Below are 15,237 nucleotides of genomic sequence, written 5' to 3' on the forward strand. Positions count from 1 at the left end.
GACTGTCTATAGAAATTTTTATAAGGGCAGAATAATACGGAGCACGCGAAAAGCGGCCAAGTGAGCAGAAACTGCATCTAAGCGCCACCTATCAGCACAACAAAGACACCCCTGGCTATCCGCGCGCAACGAGAGTGCCTGCCGCCGAGCCCCCCTCTTTGCTGCAACCCTGCCGTTGTCACTGTTTGGAAGATGCTGAGCTGGTTCGGGCAACACCGCCAGGTGTTGCCTTCATCCAGTCGTGCTCACTTCAGCCTCGGTGGCCGCGTGGACTGGAGGGCCGAGATAACACGTAAAGCCAAAACGGCCGTCTTGCGCCCGTTTACAGCGCGCGCCGCTCCTCGATGCGAGAAACGGGGCAACGAAGCGTATGGCGCTGTCAGCAGAGTATCAGTCGATCGTAGAGCAAGGGATTGCATGCTATATGCTTTGATGTTGATAGGCCTGCGGAAAAAGTGGGTCCGTGCTACCGGCACCATCTCTCCGTGTCCAAATTAAGATAGTTCCTATTGAAGTAGAAATGTTATAGCGCAAACAAAGACACGGACAAGAATATGAACTACCAACTCGCCCAACAGGAAGTTTTAACGAAGATAGTTCCTGTCGCCACTGCTAGGCAGCGCGCATGAGAACGTTTCCGCTGCTCCGCAACTTTTCCTGTGCTCCGTATTATTCTGGCCGCACCCACATGATTCGGCCACAAACAACTAAAACGAAATTGCCAAAAACAAACACCAAGGGTGTAAACACAACGTGCTTTAGTGCGCATAATAGGGCCTTAGCCGGACGACATGGACTACTTCTGGTCGTACGCGGCGTCTTAGGGATGCAGTGATTTCGTCAGGGAAGACTTCATAGTCCAGTTCCCCTAGCCGTCGAAGAACCTCGTACGGGCCGAAATATAGCGGCGCAAAAAAAATTCACTCAATCCGCGGCGGCGAATGGGGGTCCAACACCCAGACTCGGTCTCCTGGCTTGTATTCCGCGTTGCGTCTTCGCAGGTTGTAGCGTCTGGCGTCGGTCCGCTGCTGGTCTTTGATCCTTAATCGGGCAAGTCTTCGGGATTCTGCGCGTTGAAGGTAGGCGGTGACGTCGACATTATCTTCTTCGTTAACATTGGGCAGTATGGCGTCTGCGTGAACGTGGCCTCCCTGCCATGGACGAACCTAAAAGGAGTCATCTGGGTGGTCTCCTGCACCGCGGTGTTGTATGCGAAGACGATGTAAGGCAGGATAACATCCCAGGTCTTGTGTTCGGCATCGACATACATGGCAAGCATATCGGCGATGGTTTTGTTCAGGCGTTCGGTCACTCCGTTGGGCAGCGGATGGTATGCAGTTGGCCTCTGGTGGCTGGCTTGGCTGTAACGCAGGATGGCTTGCGTCAGTTCAGCCGTGAATGCGGTTCATTTGTCCGTGATCAGCACATCCAGGGAGCCGTGTCGCAGAAGAATGCACTCCACAAAAAATTTGGCGACTTCTGCTGCCGTTCCGTTCGGTAGGGCTTTTGCCTCGGCGTAGCGGGTCAGGCAGTTATTCGCTATAGAGATCCATTTATTTCCAGATGTTGACTTCGGGAAAGCGCCAAGGAAGTACTTGCTGATCTGCTGAAAGGGCCATAACGGGGGTTCAAAGGAATTCAAAAATCCTGCTGGTCGAGTTGGAGGCGTCTTTCGTCGCTGACAATCTCGGCAGGTTATCACACAATGTGTGACATCGGCAGACAGTCAGAGCCCGTAATACTTGTCTTGAATGCGGCGGAGGATGCGAGAAAACCCTGGAAGTCCAGTTGTCGGCTCGTCGTGTGAAGCCTGAAGAACTCTGCGCAGACTTGAAGGCACAAGAAATGAAGTAGGTTGTTTTGTTGACTGCAAAGTTCTTCGCGAGGACATCATTCTGTAAACAGAACGAAGACACTCCTGTCTTGAACGAGGCGGGGGATGAAGAAACCTTGCCTTCCAAGTACTCGATGAGGCACTCTAGGTCGCAGTCCGAGCGTTGCTGTTGTCCAAGGGAGCTGGAGCTCATGGAACTCAGGAAGGTGTCCTCATTGTCGTCCGGCGGCGGTGAATCTACAGGGGCTCGTGACAGGCAGTCGGCATCAGAGCGCTTGCGTCCGGACTTGTAACGACAGTGACGTCCAACTCCTGAAGGCGCAGGCTCCATTGAGCGAGGCGGCCGGAGGGGTCCTTCAAAGTTGCAAGCCAGCACAGCGCGTGGTGATCGCTGACCAACTTTAATGGTCGACCGTACAGGTAGGGTCGGAATTTCGACGTAGCCCAGATGATGGCAAGGCACTCCTTCTCAGTTGTCGAATAATTACCCTCGGCTTTCGACAGGTAACGGCTAGCGTATACGATGACCCTCTCCGCTCCGTCAATTTTCTGAACGAGGAAAGCGCCTAGGCCCGAACTAATTGCGTCGGTATGAATTTTAGTCTCGCCGTTTTCATCCAATTGCGCGAGGATCGGTGGGGACTGTAAACGAGGCTGAAGTTCCTTGAAGGCTTCCAATTCAGGTGCTTCCGGGGCGCCTACGGTGATGATGACGCTTGAGCGGGTGGGACACTCACTTGTTCCTCCAGGACACTAAGTGCAACGTGATGTTCCGAAGTCCTCATCGACGGTATGGCCTCATCCGTGGAAAGTGTGATCAGCTTGAAGCGCAGCTCTGTGATCGCCTGACGCTCTATAAGAAAACCCATGCCCAAGATCACCTCGCGGGAACATTACCGCATCACTACGAAGGTAGCGGGATAGGCATGTCCCTTGAGAGTCACTCGCGCTGTGCATCGTCCTGATGGCGTAATGAAGTGGCCCCCTGCGGTGCGAATTTTCGGGCCGTCCCAAAGCGGTCGTTACTTTCCTGAGCTGCGCACCGAATGGTGCATTCACCACCGAATAATCGGCTCTTGTGCCGACTAGAGCGGTGACTTTCCGGCCGTCGATAACCACTTCTAAGTCGGATGTCCTGGCTTTTGCATTGGATGTCGTCCATGGCGTCGGTTCGCGGCTTTGTCGGATATGTGAATTGTTGGTGGGGCTTGTGATCGAAGCTTTTCTTTATGACTGCGTGCGGTTCGCGTCGTGGTCGAGGTAAACACGAAATTGCTTCTCGACTGAGAAGTCGGCACCGCACATTTCGGCAAAGGACAAGCCGAAGTGCAGCTAACTAACTTCAGCGGTGTGCCGGCAGCTTTGAAGAATGAACAAACACTACAAACATTCGCGACAATATAATGCTGTCTGATAACGACCGGGGCTATCTGAAGCGGTGATTATAATGTGACACATTTAATGCTTGGTTTAACTAAAAAAAAGCATAAACGTACACCAAATTCATTTTTTTTACTCTAGTTTAAATGAAAAAAAGGTAAGTTCTTGTCAAACATCCGCCAATGCTTGCCCGGTACTGAATACAATATACCATTCCTCACAAAAAGAAATCAGGAAAGTTTGGAAACCAGAAGCGTGGTGAGAGAACCGAATTAAACAATGCAGATGTATCGGGTGCCTCAGAAGTTCCCAGGCCACAGGCTCTGCTTTCTAGCACTGCATACTCGCCTTTTAATTCCGCGAGATTTGTGACGTCTAATCAGATATTTATACTTGGTTTTATTATCTTTACTTAAAAAGCCGTAAAAATTTCTAACGCGCAATACTAAGGCATAGGCGCCACATCGCGTTTACCAAGGACCCTTCTAACACGCTTTACCAACGACCATTTGTGGGCTATGTGTTGCTAGCCCGCCTGACATGCAGAAGGCCAGAATTCGGACCAAATTTCAGCGACCTGATTGAAATGAATTCCTTCTATATTCTGAAATGCTCCCATTAGATGAATTTCCCCACCAATTCTCGCTTAATTTGGACCCTCCCTAAATTAGTTAACTTCATCTGAAATGAAATTAAAATTCCTTCCGAATGGGCTGGTTTGAGAGGCCATACAGACACCCCGAGCGATTTGTCCAACAGACAAGACGTCGCGTTTCACTGTTCAAGGTGAAGCTTAAGCGCCCTTCAATTTTTTGCGAGTCTTGCATGAGGAGCAACGAGACTGAGACTTCAGATGATTTGGAAGCGATACGTTATAATAATCACTATTGCAGGCACTTTCCTTCACAGCGCACAAATACACACGAAAAACTACTACCGCAAAATTTATTATCATGATGATATGTGTTTATCTCATCACAAAAGTTTGTCGTGATAGCCAATGTTTTTGTTCATGGCTCGGCAAATTCATTAAAAAGAAACTCAGATTCTATTGGGAAGGTCTTTCGCAGCTTAGTATGAAAAACTAACGTCCACACACAGGACCTATAACTCTCGGTAACGCCATAGAGGCAGAATATGGATTACACTTTTTCACTCGGACTCTTGAAGGTGCACTCACATAGCGCAAGCCATGCGCACTTTAGCGAGATGAGACCGTCAGCCGTGGCATTCAATCGCGTTATTTTATGTTCGGTAGCGGAAAATCTCAGCCCCTGTGCCACTACAGTCGGTACTCCTGTGAAGCATTTGACTGCGCTTAAGGCGTGCGGGGCCTACTGTAGTTCTGGGATGTTGATTACTAGAAAGGAAAGACAAAAGCCGCAGTCCTTCTCACTGTCATCATTGCGGTCACTATCACTGCACACCGTAGCTCCGGCATCAAAAATAAAATAATTGAAAGGAGGACAAACCCATACGGACGGCGGCTAACCCGAGCACACTGGCGTGAAAAGGTACGTTTGACGCTGCTTTCTTATTGACGCTATATGGGAACGCCGTTTTTGGCATTTCGCGGGAGCAAATGCCGCACAAATAAAATCTACAGACTATTGCTACCACGCATGCAGGGGCGCAATGGCAGCGCATTTCGCTGTCGCATCTACAACAAAAAAAGCAGCTCTGCCGCCAGTGAATGGTACGCTCCAATGCACCCAAACGTGCAGACGTGCTGTGCGACACACCGGAACGGAGGACTCGGGAATAATTTCAACCACCTGGTGTTCATCAACGTAAAATCAGGGACAGTAGTTTGCGGATGCGGATACGGTAAAAAAATATCTCTGCGTTGTCTTAATGAACAGCCAGCTGATACTGTTAAAGTAGCAGGCATATCCCTTCGAGATTCAGTTCTTTTCAGTAACATCCTTTGCCCAAAGGCGCAGAAATAAATTTTCTCCGGCGAAACATGACCCTGAAAACTCCTGTGTATGTTCGCACACTGAGGTCGATCGCATCGTACACGGTCTGTTTTTAATTCTGCATGCATCAATGTGCTGACGCCATGGCGATGATTTGGCCCCACACTGTTGGCTGAGTAGGCGAACGCCATAGCCACTGAGACACTGCCGCGATTTCGGTGCAGAAAGCGGAAAGATGACTTGTACGCACTCGCTTCCATGGTCATAACCTTGTCTTTCGCTCCGGGTGAGACACCAAGCAAGTCAGGGAAGAATCCGGGACTGAGACGAGGTCGTTCTTCGCAGCAGTAAAAGCTTAACCAGGTCAGTGAGCACACAAGCAAAGCTGAGCAGGCACGCCCAGCAAATGGCACGAGCAAGAGAGCAGCCAGGTAGTGTTTCTTCTTTCACGGAGAAGAAGCGGACTTCTCTGCAGGTCGGCAAAGATTCCTAGTTTGTCATTTAGTCACACTGTAACTAATGATTAACCAACAACTACGCCAGGTTGTGTTAGATATTTTCTTCGATCACGTAGGAGTTTGTAATTTATCCCTTTGATGTCTTATCGTCAATACAGATAAGTAACTTTAAAGTAAAACCGGTCTTGTGAAGAAGAGAAAAAGGAACGGCCACCAAAAAGGAAACCCATTATAAAGAGGATGAAGAAGAAGAAGAAGAAAAAAGAAAACACCCTTCAACACGTCGTTTTGTTTATTGGTTCTCGAGGAATAAAACAGGCGATCAAAATGGCCCCTTTAAGGACACATAGGATGGCGGTTTGGGAGCTCAGTCATCCACAATGAGGACTTTTTTTGCTTCTCCACAGCTATGTATCATCTGTTGCTACACGTTACAGCCTGCCGCTCATCCAAACAGCGAGAAAAGGAAAAGCAAGAGGGAGAAGTCAGTTATTGACTAGTAGAAATAATGACGAAAAAAAAAAAAGATGCGGCACAGGCAGCGGCCGCCTGAAGCTTTTAGGCTTCGCGGTCTAAGCAAGCATCGGCGTGTGTGTGTAGTAGCAAAGGCGCCATGCGGAGACATGTGGACCAGCCGACCCTCATCTAATACAAACATACCAATAGAGAAAGCAGATACGAGCCTCAGATACCTTTTCGCTGAAATAATTGCGCAATAATAAGGTTTAAGTACTCAATTTGTTTCCATAAATGATAAGCAGTGCGAGCTTTTCTGTTTGTCGTATTTTCTCAGATTTTCTTGGTTACAATCATTCCTACATTTGGGCAAATGCAAGGAAGAAAATTCCCTGAGATATCTGCTTGCCAATCGCTTTTATTTTGTCTCCATCGATATAAAAGCACCATTCAAGGTAGCAAGTTAGGTGATCGTATTGCGACGTGCTTTGTGCTCAATAAAGCCAAGAAATTTTGTTTTGACCTCCTAGGGATGACAGCAGGACACAAATAGGCTTTATCCCTTGAGGCCCAAGCGCGTAAGAAGGTTAGCCTAGCTATTCAGCAGTGTATTTCGCCGCTGTGAAATTTGTCTGCTTGTAAACTTTAACCACTGCTATCATCCTCCTCCTATTCTGCCTATGTGCGGTTGTAAGAAGTTTGTTGACTTGTCTCTGGCTATGCAATCATGTTGCCCATGAGCATCTGTACTTTGGTTTTGCTTGCTCTTCTTGGCTTTACTTTATGTTGATATACCGAGTGTTGTGCCAAATCAGGAGAGGTGGCGACATTTTTCAGGTATGTCCATGTCTCTTTTTCAAGCCGCCTAGGCAACTGGACTAGGTTCTCTGAATAAAGATTTGATTTACGATTTGATCCCCAGGATGCAAGTGGATCGAACTCCTGTTGTTTTCTTCTATAACGTAACCTGTTCAGCGAACTAACTTAGCGGCTACTTGTTAGCGTTATATCTCGCGTGGCAAAGTCATAGAGAGAAAACTGCAAAGATGGGTAGTGTGCAAAGATTTAAGCCTTTTCTTTAGAAACGAAACTGATTTAAGACAACATATCTATAGGCTCCTGAGTTAGCTCTACCATCCAATGGTTATTGTTTTGTGCACAAAGGGTTTTCACACTGGCGCACCCAGAGAAATCCGAGTTACCACTTATCGGCGCCCATAGGCTTGCGCCAAAATATATTTCAACGAGAATTATGCACCCTTACATAAAGGACCGGTGAAAAGGCAACATACAAGCCAGTTCCAATTACTCCTTCTCGAAGCCCCACTGAATCATTGGTCCCAGGATCGGATATTTGCTGTATTTGTCGGAGCTGAGGTACTCCTCGACGTTTGGTAGCTCCTCAAAGCGCTTCAAGTAAGCCGTCAATATTGGAAAACCCTCGAACGCGTTCGTGTTCAGCTCGTAGTTCCAGTCGAGTGCCTCGTAGAGCAGGAAGTCGACGTATGTGAGCCTCTCTCCCAGGACCCACTGTTTTTCCTGCAGCTGCTCGTCCCAAGGCTGAAGAATGCCCTCCATCTTCTCTTCGTACTTGGGCCGGGTCTCGTCGTAACTGGGTGATGCGACAGCCATAATCAGGTTCCACGCCAAATCACGTGCGTGCTGCTCCAACTGGTCCAACTCCTGCGTCTCTTCCTCGTCCCTGCACAAGGAGGAACACACGGCGGAAGGGTCGCAAGGAAGAGGCAGAGAGAGGGAAAAAGAGAAACCAACTGTAGAGTTTTAACTCAAGTTGAATTGAGTAGACGTGCGAAAGCCTGTGCTTAGCGTGGCTGGCTCATGGTTTTCCTTTGCTGGGTCGTTGGCACGTATTGCGATAACATTAGACTCCGGTTAAGCTCTGATCGTGGTTAAGCTGATCCGGTCGGTCAGCGTCTTAGTTCAAAGTTGACGAAGACGGCATTGTGTAATACACAGTGCGGGAGTGTATTGCAGTTTAACACGAGGTGGGATCGGCTGTAGCGAGAGAAAAGCACTCCGCAGTTGCCAGAGAAGCTGATGGCCAAGGCCGTCGAAGGATTTTGCCGTATCCAGCGCAGTCACGGCAATATTTATTTTATTTATTCATTCAAGGTCAAGTCAAAGCCTTCAGCGATGCCCGGCTTTTGCAGCTTTGGTCGTGAAGTGGAGCATACTTAAAGAAACGCTGATTTGTGCTGGAATAATGGCTGCTAATAATTTCTATCTGCTTTGAATAAAACAATGCAACAAGTGTCCTTGTCCTTTGTGGCAATCATCCGTATCACAAAATTTCGTCGCTAGCGCGAGCACAAATATGTTGTATATATCCTGATTGCAATTCGCGGACTCCGAATCCCATTAGGCTTCATGTGGTAGGTGCCATCGTTATCGATCTTGCTAAAGCGTTCGACGCATGTGCCATAACAAGCTCCTCCTTATTGATTCTTTTTTTTATATTTATTACCTGTAATAAGGACCTCATTAGGTTTGCAGATAAATTTAGTGAAACCACGATGTTATGGTGGTGAATGCGTGCTCTGCGGTTATACTGCGCATCAATAACCACATGGAGCCCTTGCTTCTAAGCTACAATTTCATGTTTTCGGAGGGGCACGATATCTGATGACAAAAAAAAAGCTTCGCGGGAGCTGCTACTATATTTTTTTAGCGGCAGATTCCTTTCAATGCATTTATAACTCTATCGGTCGATTTTACGAGCCCGTAAAGGGGTTTCTTCTGCCTGCGCCACGTTCACAAGTAACATATAATTGCAAAGGCATGTCGATAGTATCTTTAGCAAAATTCAGTTAAACCTAACTTGTTTAGGTTTAAAACTGAAACTGTCGGCTAAAATAGGCAGATTAGCAGCGCAAAAACCCTTACTGCGCCTAATACATGAATGCGCTTTCTTCCTCTTCCCCACCCATTCGTTGTGTAACAAGAAAGTAATTCGATGTTTATACGAGAGGTACCACCGCGGTGTTTTATCTCCATCGCATGCTGAATACTTATAATAGATCTCTGGTCCAGAGGGTCATGAGATATTTTCGTCACAGTCAATAAGTCAGTAAATTAAAATACCTTAATCATAGCACCCATCTGGTCCATCTGTTCTTCCGTACAAACAGGTGCAAAACTACTCTACAGTATGCAAATAAAACCACATGTGGTTGGGTTTAATTACTGGTGCTTCCTCTACAATTCAAATACAAATACCTTTATTTCAACGTCGGGGATGTGCGGGGTAAACCCAAAAAGGCTATGGCTAGCTTGAAAGAGGGGCGCACCCCCGTACATAGAAACCGGCAGCAACAGCACACGGACAGAACAATAAAAAAGAGTACAGTGCATAGGTAAATATCATATTCATTAAAGATCAGTGAACATCCTCTTGCAATAATAGAGAGGTGAAGTCGGCAACATTAACACGCAACGCTCAAAAACACTGAAAAATGAAAAACGAAGGATAACAATAACAAATGAAAACGGGATAAAGGAAGAAAAAACTTGCAGTAAGAAAAAAAAACGTACCGTTACAGGTGTTCAATAAATCGAATTCGTCTCTGTCGTATTTGCCCGCTAATAATGCTCTTCATCTACTGAAACGTTATGCGAGAAGTTAACATTTCGGCCATTTCCTTTTAACTTTGCATGATAATAAATATGTGCATTCTTGTAATTGCCCGTGTTTGCTTGGCTGGTAAGTTCATCCTGCTGAGTTTCGTCGTTCTAACGTCAGTATTTTTATATAAACTTTATCTGCAGGGAAGGATGAAAATAGCAGCTGAAACATACTGTGATCGCGTAAGATAGTAGTGACGCCGAGTGAAATGAAGCTAATTATATATTTGTAGTGCACAGGAATGTTCTTGGCTATTACTTGGTTCAGTTATAAAAAGCGGCAACCGACTTGGTTTCATTACATCTAGTGTTAAGCCTGCAATTGTCGCTGGCACGTGCCACGGTCTTGGTGAGCTAATAATTTATTATAACGACAAGTTACTCCAACACGTACCTTGCAACTAGGTCGTGCTTGCGAGCCAAATAGCGAATGATGGCGATGCTCTGTGTCATCTTGAGGTCGTCGTCGATATAGTAGGGAAGGTTCGGAAACCTCAGGCCTAGAGAGAACTTTTCGCCGTACCATTCTTCGCGGTCAAATTCTGGCTCTGGACCGAAGTTGTAGCGCTTGTCTTCGAACTCGATGCCCTGGTACACTAGCAGGTTGCGTATGGGCTGCACCAAGCCTCTTATGTTCCAGTAACCAAGGATGGGGGACATCGCTGTGGCAAGCCTTTAAAGGAAAAAGCATGTGTCACAATGGAATATGTAGCCAGATATTCATTATTTCCAGCTGTCACATAGTTCGGCTCATTTTTCAAAAGGAAACAAAAACATCGCCGTGCGGCCGCTCGCCAGCGCGTCGTTAGAAAAGGGAGGTAGGAAACCCCGCAGAGCGCCTAGTCTTGTGTATGCTGCTCCCCTTTCCACCATCGCTCGCCGACATGGCGCCAAGGAATTGCGTCAGCCCAGGACATCGAACCTTTTGGAATGTCGGAGTCCTTTCTGCTCGATGCTGACTGAGTGGGCCTAGCCTTGCATGTGCTAAGAGATGCCCTCCCCCTCTTTACTCGAGCGTCGGCGACGGCACCGCAGAAGAAAGATCTCGAAGCAACTCGAAGCCAGTCTCAACGCCTGACCAATGGAGACGCGCGCCCGGCGCGAGAAGAACGAAATTGCACAGCCGATACTGTGTTTATGTGCGTGCCTGCCTTGGCGCGAAGAACAAACAGACGCGAAGCTGACCTATACACGAAGGGCGTTGACCGCTGTCGGTCAACCCAAACCGCCGTTTTAGCTTCCAAGAAGCGCGCCCGCTCGCCGCCCGGGACAACAACACTCGCCCAGCCACGGTCCAACGAGGCAGCGCACGCCCGTCTGCGGGACGGCACCATCGTGAACTTCTGGTAATCGGGCTCTCGCAGTGACCGGTGAACAAATTGTGTTTTGTTGGTCTGCCTCTGTCTTGTGTTAAAGCTCTTTAGGTGCAATTATTCATTTGTACGGTAATCTTTCTTGAGTGTTACATTACACGTGTTGCATTGTTTTGTTAATCACTTTGTATGTGCTCGTACGAGTTATTGTGAAATCTTCTGTACCGTGTTTTTGCTGTATAACCTTTGTTTTGTTGTATAACCTTTGGGTCCGCCCCGTTCTCTGGCTTGCGACGGGCGAAAGCTGGGCGCCAAACGACCGAACCTCTTGTCACTTCGTAGTTGGTCTCCGCGGAGCTTGCCACGCTGAGTCGAGGGCATATCCTTTGTGTCCGAAACCACTACCCCCCCACGCTCTAAGAGTGTCTTTGAACGCACGCTATATTGCACAAATTGGTGACACCCGCACAAATTGCAAAGCTTTTTAGCCGCGTTAACAACAATATTTACTTAAGCGTTCCCGCAATTTATTGCCTTTCAAGTGGGGTATTACCGCTGCAAGTCATTACAAAAAAGAAGAGTTGTGCGTGTTATAACACAACGTATAAAGTCAGCTTCACTCAAAGCAAAAAAAATATGATGAGAAAATTTCCAAACCATGATGTGTACATCTCTACAAAGTCCGTACGGTGTCATCGGTGCGTTGTTAAAAATTTTGGGGCCACACTTGACCTCCGCCTTCAGGGTATGACGCGATTGCGTGAATGCATCCCACCAATCGGTTGAGGTCCTGTTTGCTAGTCACTTCGCAAATACGGACACTGTTCTTTATTTTATTTTATTTTAGTGCATCGCAAACGGTAATCGCAAAGAGCTTTCGGTAACTTCATTTTGCCGCCAGCCCTACACATCCTTGGCACTGAGTTATGTGGCTCCTTAATTCAACGCAGGTAAAATATTAGCATCATTTCTTTTCTTCTTGGTTTGGAAACTACTTTCTTTCTACACCCCAAAAGGAAACAGATGCGCAGACGACCGTTAATTGAGGACATCTTTAAAAAAGGGGGTAGGTTAAGTAGCGGAGATATTTAGTGAAAAATACCAAGCGAACAAGAGCTTCCTTAGCTACCCAAGACCGCTTTAATACTTCATGTTGCGAGGGTACGGAGTGCGTGCTCCACTAAACTTCGAAATTTTAGAAATTTCGACCTACTGAGCTCGGCAGCATGGCGTTCCCTGGCAGAGCAAATTCCAAGCACAAAAGACTGAACGGTGCCTTTCCTTGACGTATACCAGAAAAAAAAAATTGAAAATATTTCTTGTTGACTTTAGTGCCTCTGCATTCTATCTTTGGTAGTATGCTGCTTGATACAAAAATATTTTTGCTACACAAAACAAACTAGCTGATTAACTTTTACTCGCCAACGCAACGCATCAGTGAAAGCGAAATAAGTATATATAATAACAGACCATTCCATTTTTCAGACTACTAATAAAGGACGTAAGCTTATTGGGTGCTCTAGCTTTGAGTAAGATGTTGCATCTTAAAATCCAGGTGGAGCACTTTGACCGAGAGGAAATTGAGAGCGGACAGTTTTTCTTATGTTCTTGCGAAAGAAAAAAAAACACCGAAAATTTTATCGCTAGCAACTGCTCTCCTAACACATCCCTCATAACCGATGTGCACGTCTTTGGGATCGAACGTTGAGTGCATATGGCAGTTTCCAAAACCACACAGACATGTTCCTTGATCAGGTGAAACAAGTCTACAAAATAAACTCACCGGCCGAAAGACTCGGAGCTTCACGGGCTTCACTGTCTTTTTTTTTTTCGGTAGAGAAGCTGAACAGGTGACGTTTTCCTACCACACGCGACCAATGCCGAAATATCTACGGCTCTATACAGCTCACCAAACTCCGGGCGCAAGCCAGCACTCGAAATCACCCAGCCGTGTGTGGAGCGACGCGTCACGCTCATGCAGTGTTTCGATCTGGAAATGTTCGATCCATCTAGTTCGAGCGCATTACAGAAACAGAAGCACCGCATAAATGAGAAAATAATAAGATACGGGAACAAGACCCCCGTCATGGTGGCCCCATGGCAACAGCAGTTTGATTTCCTAGCTTGTGTTCACGACTATCGAACGCTCGTGTTCCCTGACCTAAGCACCGCTACACACCTGGATGCGAAGTGTCGGGCCATCTGTTGGAGCCTGTTCACAGCACTTTGCGCACATACGGTACGAAGCAGATCAGATGACGTGCTTAGCAGTCGCGAAAGCCAACAAGTTTGTTTTCAAATCCAAAGGTATTTTGTCGCTCATTCTTGCTCCAGTAGGCCAGATCTATAATCTGAAGTGAATTATTCCGTGTTTTCTATTTCTGGCCGCCTATCAATGCGCCTCGTGGTGCCTCTCGTAGAATACAGATGGCGCACTCAGCCACTGTCGCACTGTTTGCTGGCTTATTTGGAGGTATAGTGACTGATTCACATATTGACCATGTTTTGAGGATACTAGCTGTGAACTGACCAGATATTGAGCGCGGTAAACAAGAAAAGCGAAGGCGGCAGCGAAACTCCAGAGAAACTTAATTCCGTTTAACGTACGTTTGCCCAGCCGGTTAAAAGGTTTCTATCTGGGGCACACCCCGAAACCCATTTTACGCAATACCCTGCAGAGTTATACCTAAAAAATATTCACTTAATTTTAATGCATTTTTTAATTCCCTGGATGCTGAACATGAAGGGGTCAAAAACCAAACTGTGGTGATTGCAGATTCACCGTAATACGGATGATGAGAGCTGGCTGCATTTCGGTTTGGCTTTTTCAAGGGTACGAATGATTTTGTTGATAAAACTTTTCGGAGTTCTGATCTGGCTATTCCAACTGGCGGCTTATTGTGGATGCGCCGCTAACGCAGGCACATGAAATTGATGGTCTTATTGTCTTTAATGAATGTGTTCTATTCGAGAAGCCCCTAATTGAAGGTCTTGCCATCTTTCTGCAGCGCATTCGAGCTTGTGAGCCGGCACATCCGGAGAAAACGCTTATTCCGATGCAATGGCCATTGCTGAAATCACACCTCTTTTTGCTTGCGAGCCCTGGCCGCTATTGCGGACGTGTCTTGCTGGAGAGTCGCTTCACTCGAAAGAGTCCAGATCCAAAAGGCAACCACTTGTGATTCCTCTGAAAAAAGTTGGGCTAGTTGCCGTTTGTGCCAATGGAGGTTTTTCGAAGCATTTGTCTCGAAAAGACGTTTTGCTAAGGTAGGCGCTCTTTGAAGCCTCCGCGAAGAATGGAAAGTCGATTGGGGATAAAAAAAAACTTTAAATTATGCCTAAATGAAACAGCACACATTGAAAAGTGATATTTTTAAATATTCGAGTTATATTGTTTCATTTTATTCAATTAGTGACGTCATTTAATAATTTTTCTAGTTTTTCTAATTCATTACGGAACCACAATATTGTACGCTTTCAGAAATTTCTTGCACGACTTCCTTTAAATATAAAGCCGCAATAACTTTCCCGCTCTCCCCTGTTCCTGTTGTTTATGCGAAAATATTCTTAAATTAATAAAGAAAGTACTCTTTATAAAAATAAATTTCAAATTTACCAAAAAGTGACCTTTCCTTGACATTCAAACATCAATTCCAGAGCAATGCTGTTGAGATTAAAACCCATGAGGTGGCTCATAATACACACCACTTTTATAGCTCGCGATGTAGAAAATTTAATTCGATTAAATTTTGTTTGAGTCAACAAAAGTTTTTTTTTTGAAATCCAGAACCAGCTTTAGTTGTAGTACTGCGAAAGAGTGTCGTCACCGCAGAACACGTACAGCCCCCGTCAGAAGTATACAGCCCAAGAGGTTTGATTCTAAGGAGTTTAGCGTGGCTCCCTAGCATATCTAGCAGTACAAAGTTTGGCAGGAATGAGGACGCGATGCCATTCCTCATTCGAGAGGTTACGGTCGCTGAGGATGCATAACGAGGCACGCAGCAGGCTTCCGAAGCCAACCCCTTGGGCCGTATACTTTGACGGGTGGGTGTACATGCGCCGCTTATTGTGCTGGCGCGAATATGTACAGCGGATGTTAGCAAAGGAAACCTGGTGTGTCCCTTGTCATAGGAATGAATACATCGTAATCGACGTATTTTCGTCTGTTCATAGCAATTCTGGGGATTCTGGATGGCCAGGCATGCCAAAACAACGCTTATGTGAGAGGTATGTAG

General features: G+C 46.5%; 1 protein-coding gene across 1 annotated transcript; it reads right to left on the reverse strand.

Annotated features, from left to right (window-relative positions):
- Window positions 1–5,865: 5,865 nt before the first annotated feature.
- Window positions 5,866–12,946, reverse strand: LOC149336134 (glutathione S-transferase-like). Its single transcript, XM_089554665.1, has 3 exons — window positions 12,786–12,946; window positions 10,084–10,362; window positions 5,866–7,749 (listed from the first exon to the last, which is right to left on the reverse strand). Exons 2-3 carry the CDS (start codon window positions 10,347–10,349, stop codon window positions 7,353–7,355), a joined length of 663 nt encoding a protein of 220 aa, XP_089410791.1. The 5' UTR covers window positions 10,350–10,362; window positions 12,786–12,946; the 3' UTR covers window positions 5,866–7,352.
- Window positions 12,947–15,237: the final 2,291 nt, after the last annotated feature.

This window comes from Amblyomma mixtum, chromosome 7 (assembly GCF_055824585.1).
Source record: "Amblyomma mixtum isolate Tamu chromosome 7, ASM5582458v1, whole genome shotgun sequence".
NCBI classification, from domain to species: domain Eukaryota; kingdom Metazoa; phylum Arthropoda; class Arachnida; order Ixodida; family Ixodidae; genus Amblyomma; species Amblyomma mixtum.

Excerpts from the sequence above, each read along its gene's own strand:
- LOC149336134 (XM_089554665.1), bottom strand. The coding sequence starts at position 10,349 with ATGTCCCCCATCCTTGGTTACTGGAACATAAGAGGCTTGGTGCAGCCC. Across the intron at positions 7,750-10,083 it reads AAGCACGACCTAGTTGCAAG|GGACGAGGAAGAGACGCAGG; the intron begins GTACGTGTTGGA and ends CTCCTTGTGCAG.